General features: G+C 35.6%; 1 protein-coding gene across 5 annotated transcripts; it reads right to left on the bottom strand.

Moving 5' to 3' along the window:
* Nucleotides 1–46: 46 nt before the first annotated feature.
* On the bottom strand, nucleotides 47–11,308 carry LOC105804596 (probable inactive ATP-dependent zinc metalloprotease FTSHI 5, chloroplastic). Of its 5 annotated transcripts, none has more exons than XR_001137041.2 (20): nucleotides 10,119–11,308; nucleotides 9,012–9,483; nucleotides 8,538–8,738; nucleotides 8,148–8,441; nucleotides 7,787–8,056; nucleotides 7,481–7,570; nucleotides 7,268–7,399; nucleotides 6,389–6,562; nucleotides 5,306–5,427; nucleotides 4,611–4,812; nucleotides 4,172–4,300; nucleotides 3,651–3,833; nucleotides 3,138–3,257; nucleotides 2,140–2,325; nucleotides 1,950–2,024; nucleotides 1,748–1,807; nucleotides 1,531–1,638; nucleotides 974–1,054; nucleotides 524–787; nucleotides 47–429 (listed from the first exon to the last, which is right to left on the bottom strand). XR_001137041.2 is itself a non-coding variant. In XM_012637268.2 (19 exons), exons 1-19 carry the CDS (start codon nucleotides 11,084–11,086, stop codon nucleotides 719–721), a joined length of 3,936 nt encoding a protein of 1,311 aa, XP_012492722.1. In that variant the 5' UTR covers nucleotides 11,087–11,308; the 3' UTR covers nucleotides 47–718. The 5 variants fall into 5 exon arrangements, 1 of the variants encoding a protein (XP_012492722.1); XR_001137042.2 differs by having other exon boundaries at nucleotides 47–422; XR_001137043.2 differs by having other exon boundaries at nucleotides 540–787.
* Nucleotides 11,309–11,435: the final 127 nt, after the last annotated feature.

Here is an 11,435-nt window from a genome sequence, read left to right as displayed (position 1 = left end):
TGACAGGAAAGAGATTGCATGTACAAGTAGTACTTGTTTATAAATGTGAAGTCAAATAGATCTTGCAATAAGCCTTTGTATTGATGATTGCAAGACAAGCATAACTAAAATCTACAGTCAGAACATTTGATACTTATCCTCTATTATGTTTTGTCCCGCAATAAGTTAACAAATCAAAAGATACTACAGAAAAGAATGGAGAAATAAAGGAAAGAACAAGGAACAGGAGTATAACCGGAATTTCAATATTTTTCCAAGCCACAAACAATTACATATACAGTCATCACCTTGGCCATGAACACTGGAAAATGTTATCTTTAGCAGATTTGAAGTTCCTCCATGAATTTCCTTGCAAACAACGGATTGAGGATTTTATTTTTTTTTGCTACCATATCCAGAAGATGATCCCCGAGCAGTGAAAACTGGACACTTGATGTGGATACAAATATAATTATACATGCTGAGCACAAAATATTCCTTAAAACATGTTTCATTTTGATAAGAACATCAAGGAAACAATTACCTGAATCATTACTGACCTTTAAATCCAGTAACATAAAGATAAGGTTGAGAAGGAAAAATATGACACCTCTTCTCAATCCAAAGAAAGGTTACCCCTCTGTACAACTGCTTTCATATCCTAAGCTCAAAAGATTGAAAACCTTTTGCACAATTTGCCTTTGAGGTATGAATGTAAGAGCTGGATGTTATTTTGGTCCTATGCCGCAACATCTAGAAAGGTGGTTCCTGATGCACTCCCTTCATCAAGAAAGCTTCTAGACAATGGCTGGAAAATAATAACAGATAAAGAGACTCAGTGCTTAAATCAAGTTAGATAACTTTAAAAAGTAAATAGTCATATTTGGCATCAATATGGATTCTAATGAGAAAGTAGCAAAATGTTTCCATCACAAATTTTTAAAACTTTATTAAACCAAAAATAATACCAAAAGAATAAATGTCTAGAGTATACCTCCTTATAATCAACGTGCAATAAAGAAAAAGGCTCCTTCTCTCTGAGACCTCCATTTTCATTTAATATTCTGTCCAAATCCTGCAAAAAGAATGAGCCAACTATGAGACTTACATTACTTGTAATTCCTGAAAAATGTATGGACACAATATGAGTCAATCCAACTCTTTAAGATGTTCTACGCTTTAACTAAAGAGGTGAATAAAAGCACCAAGCATAAAATATTAGAACATGTTTCACAATGCAGATACAAAGTATTTTGTGCACCACCTTTGCAAGCCAACATAGAAGATGGGGATCGCAGACCGATTACCCCCACAAGTTTCATTATCAACTAATTGGCTAGTCTAAATTTTCCAACTATAATATTGCAACATAACTGGACAACAGCTTCAACAGAGCCTTAATTCAATCACCTCAACATTCCCTTACATTTCAAAGTTCCCTATATAAGTTTATAAATGCGTAACTGCAAGCAGAGACCATATAAGAGAAAAACCAAGTTCAGAAAAGCTGTATGATATTTTAATTTAAACAATTTAAACCAACCATTTTACCTTTCCAGTCAAGATTTCAAACTCAAGCAACTCTTCCACAATCTTTTCAAGAACTTGACGATTTTTCTTAAGCATTTCCCTTGCCTTTTCATATGCTAAATCGTAAATCTGCATATATAACAAGCATCGTTATAGAGTTACAATAGTAAATCAACCTCAATGGTTTTATCAAGAATCACACAGTTAAATGAATCTGTGTATCAAACTTGGCATATACCTTTTCAACTTTAGCTGCCATCTCAAACTCGTGATTGTTTCCCATGCTCAAAGCTGTAACCTAATATCAATGAAGAAAAGTCCAACATAAACAATCTATTGAGCAGTTGCAGCAGATATCAACAAAGCATATTATTCCAGAACTTAAATAAGAATCATATGCAATTGTTTCAGTATTTGGATCTATAAAGAAAAGAGAGTACCGCATTAGTACTATAGTAAACTGCAGGACTATCATCAGGACCCCATCCATACTGAATCACCATCCTTGTAGCTATCTATTGCAATTTTCACAAAAGTAACCCAGACATAATAGTTAAAATGAAAATTATTTCAAGTAACAAAGTTAATATGCTCAGGCACATGAATCAGTAAGAATAGGATTATATCAACCTCCTGAGCCTGCTTTAATTCTGACGCAGAAAGAAAATTTTCTTCTCCAAAAGGTAGCAGCAGTTGGGCTGCAATATGTGATCCAAAGCAGAATACAAGCTTCTTTTCAAGGTAAGACCTTGATTCTGCATTTCCATACATAGACCCTTCATTTCTTGCCTTGGTAATCTTTGTACATCCAATTCCCTGAAAGACAGAAACAGTTAATTAGTACTATATTCATCCTGCCCTAAACACAGGCTGATTACTGGTGTCTGTTGCCAGTAAAATATGCAAGAATTATAGATTCACATATTTAGAATACAAAAAACACAGCAACTGTGATGTAGACAAAAGAGTTTAAATAAAAAGATGAGCTGAAAAACAATATAAACTAGCCATGCTCCCATAGAGCTTTCCTGCGGTTCACCAGTTCCTGATCCATCTTCATGCAGGCAGAATAAAGAACCACTATTTTTGGCCTAAAGTGTAGCATCATAATCATTTGATGTGCATCACCCTCTTATTTTCTGAGAAGAACCATGTTTTGTTTCTCATGGGTAATTTGAATTGGCAGATGTCTCATAAAGCTTACAAGCATACTATATATTTAGATTCTCCCTATACTATTTTTTGTAATCTACCTAAGCAAAGGATGCCCCCTACAGCAGATACAAGACTGCAATAAAATGGGGAGGGAGAATATGATGCTGCTACTGGTATCACAAAAATGGCAGGTAAGAACATTCTTTTAATCTTCGGCTATAAAAAGTTTCAACAAATAGATAACAAAGAATTAACATTGAACAGACAGAAAACAAGCAAAAACTAACATAATTGAAGTACCAGCATCATCAGTTTACTACTCATACCTAAAGAAAGCATTAAGAGCCCACTTGCAGTTTTGAATTAAGCATGAAAGCATAATAGTGGCACCATAGTCATAGACTCCTTAAAGATAAATAGCACTTATAAAACATACTTCAGAAATGTAATCTGAAGATATTAGAATTGCTAACCTCCCATGAACAAGGTTCAAGCCATAGATTATCCACAACATCAAAATTTGGTAGAAGTAGTGCAATGAGACCACGACCAGCAGCCCAAACAGAATGTGGGAACTTAGTCTCCCTTGTCCACTACAAATAATCACACCGACATTAATAAAACTTTCATGATAGAAGAAGGCCAAAAGTTTCTATCATTGTGAGTATCCGAGTACAAAAATCAATACAAAGATTTATAACCTCAAACTATCAAACAATTCCATTCATCTAAAGACATCCATAGAACATTTATGAGCACTATGTCATACTCATTTATCAGCTCTTAAAAAATTAACAGCATGTATGACCTTGCAATTCAATTAATCACCACATTTCATCCAGCAAGCACTTTATTGGCTTTCTATAAAATTTAAGATTCTTAGACTAGCCCCAGAAATTATTTTTCAGTCCAAAAAGAATCCAACAGAAAATTATTAATAGCAATTGACTTGCATATTTAAAATGACAAGCAAGTTAGTTACTGACATCAAGGGGAGGATTTAGATATTCTATTCCATTGCTTATCTGACCATATGGCTCCATTAAATCAACCACGTTCTGCAGATCATCTTTGGTCAAATTTAGTCCAAGGTGATTCACCAGCATTTGGCTAATTTGCTTGACAATTTTGGTTTTCCGCAGCCATTTTGGGATCATGCTGCTGAATGTCTGCAAGCAGTAACAAATTACACTTAGATAATTTGGTTAAAATTGCTTAGTGCCTAAAACATGAATTTACCACAATTAAGATGGATTAGTTAAATATGAAACTCAGAGAAACAGAGGTAAACATGTAAACTGAATGAAAACACTTAAATAACTGATTCTTCGAATTTCAGGAAGAATAAAACAAGACATTAATGAGATTATATTGACCTGGTAAGGTACTAACACCCACAACATAAGATCCTTGTAAAAGAATGAAAAAGGGCAACAGAAATATTATAGACGGTGAAGTATTAAACCATTCCAGGTACCATAAAATAGCAATAGGAGTCATTTCTTACCGCAAACCAGCTACAGTAGCTCATAAGTTCATCCGTATCAAGAAACTTGCTTCTAAATGCACTGCCTTCCAGGGCCACAGGAACAAGTTTAAGTTCTATAGGCCGCAGAAGAGCAGTCTTCTCAGCAACCTAAAGATATAGAAGGATCATGATTTAAGAGTATATTGGCAGACACAACTTAAATTTAAAATAAAAACCATTAACAACAACATAAATTCCGCAAACAAATACATGCAGACAGGCAAAATAGAGAGAGAGTGAGAGACCAGTAAGCAATGAAGGTTTAAAGATTCATTTAACAAAATTGATTCATAAATAAGAATAGCAATTGGCGATTTGGGTGGCAAAAGTTGAAAAGAAGCATGACTATGATATGACAGCTTAAACACATGGATGAACTTGCAAATGGAACTTCAAGAGAAAGAAGTTCAGAAACTACCTTTTTCCAGTCTACCATATCTATAAGCTCCTCATCCATGGTTTCTTTTGCAGCAATCTGTAGTATCCTCTCCCTTTCCGCTTGAGTTGGCCTTTGAAGATGAAATACTCTGTCCATACGACCAGGCCGTTGTAAGGCCTCATCAATTTGCTTGATATTTCTAGTAGTAGCCATCAAAACAACCCCATCTTGTTTCTCAAACCTGCAAAAGGTCCACAGTGCATTAGGAAAATAAAAAGATGCCAACCTTTCCTCTTTTGTTAATAAAGGTCAATGACTTCACACGGTATTGAAATTACATGAACACAACAAACTGTAAGGACAAAAAAGAAAATATCAGCTCCAAAAGGCGAGGATACATGATAGAAAAACAGGCAGCTTGGCAAACTATTTGAAAGCTTCCAACAGAACTTAGCAACCAGACCTTCCATAAGAGAAAGTTGTATCTCATTGCCCAATCTTTTAAAGAAAAGCTCCAAAAATTACGTTCAAAGATAGATTCCTTCCAGAAGATACACAGGCAGGAATAACTTAAAGCATAAATTATCAAATTATTAAAGCACTGTCTGCCTACTAGAATCCCCAGTCAGTTATCATGAGCAAGCCATATATCTCATGAGCATCTTAATTAATGCATGTAGAGAAAGTTTAGTGCCGGTGAACCATATGAACAAAAGGGAAACACAGTATATTACCCATCAAGTTCCACAAGAAGTTGATTGATGAAGGCCTCATGGTCCTGCTTTTTTGTGTGAATAAATTTTCCACGAACACCAGCAAAGAGGTCAAAATCCTCCACAAATATAATTACAGGTGCCTAGAAAAGGGGATTAGACAAGTCAGCAAAGATTGAATAAAATATGGTTATAAAGTGTATATAGTCCTCCCAAGGCTAGCAAATTTAAGAAACCATACAGACACCACAACTAAAAGGTTAGTTTTCTAAAAACTGAAAAATATTTTTTCAAGAACCAAATATATTTAGTTATTAAAACTACAACAGTTACAATTGTTTTATGCAAAAGAATGTTGGCTTACATCTATAAGATATAAACAGAAATGGTACAGTAACAGAAAGTGGAAAACAAATTGGTCACAATACGCTCCAAGTCCCTATACTCTTTGTACATTTGAAATTTAGTCCCTCTACTTTTATTTTCAGGAATTTAGTCCCTCTACTTTTATTTAACAGAAGAATGTTAACAATTAAGCTTGCATTTTCAAATCTGAAAAATAGAGGGACTAAATTTTAAATGTACGAAGAGTGTAGGGATTTGGAGCATATTTTAACCAGGCAAATTCTAAAAACAAAATCATATCATGTTGGAAATATAGCTAAATGGTTTGGTCAAGTCAAACAAAGCCCAAGGATAAACAAGGAGCAAATAGATAAAAAATTGCATGACTGAAGTACTAAGAAAAAAATTAGAATGGAAAAAAAGCATGATTTCGAAATGTAAGTTGAACATGGTGAAACATTGCCATTAGTAAGACAGACCAATTTTGGAGGAGAAACAAATGTACAAGGGAGATTGGAAACTAATGAAGAACCAAATCATCACCATCATTCCACATCTATAACTTACAAGTCTATTCTAGAGAGAGAAAAGGTATAGAAGAATGTAGAATGACATTATTGTATACTTTTGTATCTTTCACCAACATTTTAATCAGGGCAGTTAGACCTCGAATCTGAACCATGTTATACTTGCCAATAAATTATTTAATTTCTAGTAAGCAAAATCTGAAAATCAACAATAAGGCTCATAGAGGATTACCAAATCCCTGGCTGTCTGAAAAAGCTCCCTAACATTTGATGCACTTTGGCCAACCCACAGTCCAGCTTCCAATTGTTGTGCTTCAACATTGACAACTGGCACCCTTGCCTCAGCAGCTATGGCTAGTGCAAGAGATGTTTTTCCTGTTCCTCTCTCTCCAACAATAAGAACTCCCTGAAATATAATAACAGATTACCTGACCTTGTCCACACCAAATTCAACATGGATATCTATTTTCTCAAGTGAAGGATCTTTACAATGCACAGATTAATTTACATGCTCATGCTAACAAGTTAAAATGCAACATTTTTATGGTTGAATAGTTTAAAACAGTTTCAAATCACATTAACCTCAGAAAATATATAATAGAGGACAGATATTATGTTCATAACATTGATTGCATAATTTTTTTTCCAGCTGATTGCTGGTCTTCCATAAAATGGGAGAGATTGCTAAAACTATCCAAGTATAAACAGCTCTGTTAATGACTGAGATTACCACTGCAGTGGAAAGCTCCCCATAACAAATTTAGAACATGAGAACCAAAAAGGAATATTATCCAGTTTATTGGTTGTAAAAATCTGCCAAAGAAAAGAACCTGAAAAGCAGGACAACCTACAAAATCATCCTTCTCCCCTTCTCAGTGAGAGGAGATGGCAGCATGTCATGCTGTACTAGCCCAGAGGAATTCAAGACCATTATTTCTTTTTTATATTTTTATTTTTGAGATCAAACCATAATTTCATTTTAAGCATCAACACAAGAGTTTAGAAAGGAAAAAAGAACAGTTAAAAGGCATTCCAACTCCAAAATGATGCATAAAAAGGAAGAGGGAAATAATATTATGGCAGGATATGGGTCATTGTTAGAATAACATACCCTAGGTGCACGGGCACCCATTTCTTGGAATGCACCAGGGTTCTGTAGAAATGCAACTACTTCATTGATTTCCTCTCTCATAGACTCAATGCTAGCAAAATTCTTCAAGGGGATTGGAGGATTTTTCACTCTCTGCATGCCAAAACAAACTTAAAAATAATCTCATAGAAAACTCCAGTTATTGAATACTTAAATTGTGTGTCAGAATTGAACCTTCATTCCATCAAAAGCAGTTCTTATGGGATCAATGCCAGCCTTTTTCTTGCGTTTGATCCTCCTCAACCTATAATTAAAATAGCCTTTCTGCAAAGTAAGATAAAAACAATCTTAATACCAGACCAATCTTAATACCAGACCACAAAAGCCCAGTGTAGAGAAAACAAATGCCTAACAAAGCCACAAGAAACCCTCTACCAAAACAGCATCATAAGAATTTGCACTCATAAAAACGCTGTAGTTATAACAAAAAAAAATGGAATAAAGTAAAAAGGCAATATTAAAAAGGGAAGGAAATAATACCACTCTCCGCAGTTTTCTCATGTTTGGATCTTTACGTATAGGTCCATAACCAAGAACTCCTGGAACTTTTCTTCTAAGGAAGCGGAATGCATGATACAAAATATATCCATAGATAGCACTTCGAATGAGAAACCAAACAAACCATTTAAAGTCATCTGTCTTTCTGGACTTGAAATTCATTTCTGCTTCAGACTGCCATTTCAAATACCAAGTGGAGGCCACAGTTTGACCTATTTCCTCTGGCCATGCCATCCCCAACTGCATCCTAACCTGTAACCAGGGCAAAGCAGAACTTTTTGAAAAACATAAGCAATGAAAGAAATTGGGAACTATTTTCTGAATGCACTAACAGAATCCATACCGGGTAAGGAATGATATATTCAATGAGTGGAAATACAATAACCATCATTATATCATCGTTTATATTTCTAATTTTCTGATAAACCCAATCTTTTCCATATGATACAAATTTTGTCTTCCATAACCCAGTTAAGCATCGATGAGCCAGCCTTATTGTCAAGAGAAACTGTTGACGAAAATCCAACTCTGAGAAGGGGATATACATCAATTGAACAGCGGTTGGGATGCCGCAAGCAAGCATTTTCATGTATAACCCATCAAATCCTCCAAAATTCTCATATAGCATGTCAAATTCCTGGAATCAAAAGGAAAGGGAAAAGGAAAACATTAAGTAAGAAGAATGCCAATATCGCTCATGGAGTCACTAGAAAGGTTTCTACACTCATGTAACCTTGATGTCGACAAAATATTCCTTATCATCCCCTTTCAGTGCAATATACATCACAGCCCAGTCATGCCTGATTCGAGCATGCTCTACTAACTTCTTAGACACTGCATAAGGAACAGCCATTGGATCCATTTCCCACCTGCTTCTCTCTTCATTGTACCAAGTCTTTGCAACCACTCTATCTCGATCCAAGAGAATCCGTTCCTGCGATAAACATTTTATACAACATGAACCACACACTGAAAATAGTCTCATAATAGGTCTTTTCTTCAATATGTGGAAAATAAGGCTTATGATATCTGAAGATCAAATATACACCTTCCACATCATTGAGCTTCATGATATGAAGGAAGGATGAAATAACAGAACATTTGTAACGGTAACATATGCATCCTCCCCATTTAACTTTCTAAAATGAGTGTAAATTTAAAATATATATATCTCCACAAAACGAGCTTCTGTTAAGGGAAATGCTACCTGTCTTTGAGCTACATAATGTTTGCCAAAATCAACATCTTCCAACAAGTGTCTTTTCAGGTCAGCTTTAGCTTCTTCACGCCACTTCTTCCAACCATGGTGCAAATGTAGACCAATAGCTTTAGGAACAACAACTTCCTTATCTCCAAACATCCACTTCAGTTCAACTTCTGGAAATCCTTTCACAATTTCATCCTCAGGTGTTTTTACAACAAAACGCTTTTCACTGCCAAATTTTTTCATCTTTCTTCTTATGCGAGATTCCAGATTCCTTTGCATCTGCCTAGAATCTTTAAGACATTGTTTTATGCGTAAAGCAAAATCCATAGAATCTTGATTAAAGAATGGCCCAAGATCTTCAACCTCCACAACACTAGGCAAAATCATCTGTTCAAAGAGCTTTCTTTGTGCCATTTTAAGTTCATCTCGAATTTCAGACCTCGAAAGATTGGTAATAGAGCTTTTAGGCGGACTGCAAGCACAAACCCCAATACTTTAGATAAGGAGATGAAGAGTTATCTAACAAAAACATTTTCAAAGTGAAATTAAATTTCCAAAGGGAGATACTCAAGTACTCATGTAAATTATACAACAATTTAGAAAGACGATTACAGTCAATATATCAAAATCAGCATCAGGACAAAGTATGCCAAAACTGTTGGAAGCTAAACTTACAAATCATCCGCATCATCAAAGTTAAAAATGTTAAGAGTGGTTGCAAAGAAACTCCTTTAACACATGAAAGCTAGGCGCAAAGAAACTCCTTTAACAAGCACTGCAAACTAAAAGTAAAATAAAATAACAACTGCAACGCTATTTACTCTTTGTAAGAGGTAGAAAATAAACATTTAGATAACCAAATAATTGCATTTAGATTAGGTAATGAGATAACTTTAAGACTGCGAAGTCTATACCACAAAATAAAGAATGAAGAAGGGCAGAATAAGAGAAACAAGATAAAGTGATAAACCATCTGAGCAGATAAATATGGATTATAGGATACACCAAATATTTTATAATTTTACTCGAGCAAACTAATTCAGATTGAAATCCTATAGATGAGAAACAACATATACAAATATATAATAATCGGTAGAAAAGGTTTACCTCTGGAAAAGCTCCTTCCTCCTCATTTGGTTATTAAACCTTTGCACCAACTCCTCACACTCCCTCTCAATAAAACAAAGCTCCCTCACACCAATACTCAGTGCTGTGGTCTCTCTCCTCAGTATCTCATCCTCAATCTCCCCAATTCTCTCCCATATCCTACTATACTCCTCCTCCATTCTCTCTATTCCCTCTTCCAACTTCTCCACTGTATTCCGTCCTTGTCCTTGTCCTTTCCCCTTCCCCTTCCCCTTCCCCCCTCTCCCACTCATCACCTTCTCCTTCTCACTCCCCACTTTCACTGCCTTATCCACAATCTCCTCAGCTTTTTTCTCTAACTCCTCTTTCTCTCTCTTCAACTCCCTAAATTCCCTATACAACCCTTTCATTATCTCCCGTTGCAACTCCTCTTTCTTCACTTTCACAGCTTTTAACACTTGCCCAACTTCCTTAACATCACCATTTCCAGTCCTAACCTCCTCTACCCTGCTCAACAACTCCGAAACCACCTCTAACAACCTCCTTGTATAATCCGAAAACTCGTGCTCATTTTTCCTCAAAGCCCCTTCCTTTTCTTCTTCTTCTTTTCCCCTCACACTCAGTTTTTCCACTACTGCAGCCATTGCCACACATTTAAACTCCCCATTTGGACTGAAATTCGATAACCCAATTGCAAAACAAAGCAAAGTAAAAGCAAAACTCTTAACCAAACATTGAAATGAAGAATACCCAGACGAGACTTTGACTTCCTTTTCACAATTTTCCTTTCTGGGTAGCACCAAATTTTGATGTTTCACAGGTTTGGAGCCTTTGGGATTTCCTAGGAATGCAAAAGCTTTGAAGTTGAGCTTAATGGAGAGGGTTCTGGTGGGTTTCTTGATATACCTATGGGTTCTGATAAGATGCCTTGTTCTGAAATTGGGAGGGGAGAGTTGAGAGAGGCATGGTGAAGTGAAGATGGAGTCCATTGAAAGAGATGAATATTGGCGAAGCTAAGGAGAGTGAATTAATTGATAAGATGGTAGAAATTTGGTGATCATTTTGGAATGCAGGAAAACGTTTGAGGTTAGTTTCGGAAATAGAAAAGTTGGAAGACTGCAACAATGGAGGAGAAGAAGAAAGGTTTCAGAGACGGAGAGGTTTATGTAGGGATTAGACTTTAGAAGTGGGAGAGATATCATAAACCGATGTGGTTTTTTAACATTGTTTGATTTGGATTGAACCGGGTTCATAATTATCAGTTTTGTTTCTTAAGTTCATAAAAGAGGTCAAATTCTTATTTTTATCCCTCTACTATGTTCAAATTTATATTTTGAC

This window comes from Gossypium raimondii, chromosome 11 (assembly GCF_025698545.1).
Source record: "Gossypium raimondii isolate GPD5lz chromosome 11, ASM2569854v1, whole genome shotgun sequence".
Lineage (NCBI taxonomy): Eukaryota > Viridiplantae > Streptophyta > Magnoliopsida > Malvales > Malvaceae > Gossypium > Gossypium raimondii.
The sequence above is the reverse complement of the archived record's forward strand: the minus strand, read 5'-3'. Positions and strand labels throughout refer to the sequence as shown.

Coding starts and splice junctions, on each gene's coding strand:
- LOC105804596 (XM_012637268.2), bottom strand. CDS start 11,086: ATGGACTCCATCTTCACTTCACCATGCCTCTCTCAACTCTCCCCTCCC. Junction 8,442..8,537: donor AATATTTTGTCGACATCAAG/GTTACATGAGTG, acceptor TTTTGATTCCAG/GAATTTGACATGCTATATGA. Junction 7,571..7,786: donor TGAGAAAACTGCGGAGAGTG/GTATTATTTCCT, acceptor CTTACTTTGCAG/AAAGGCTATTTTAATTATAG.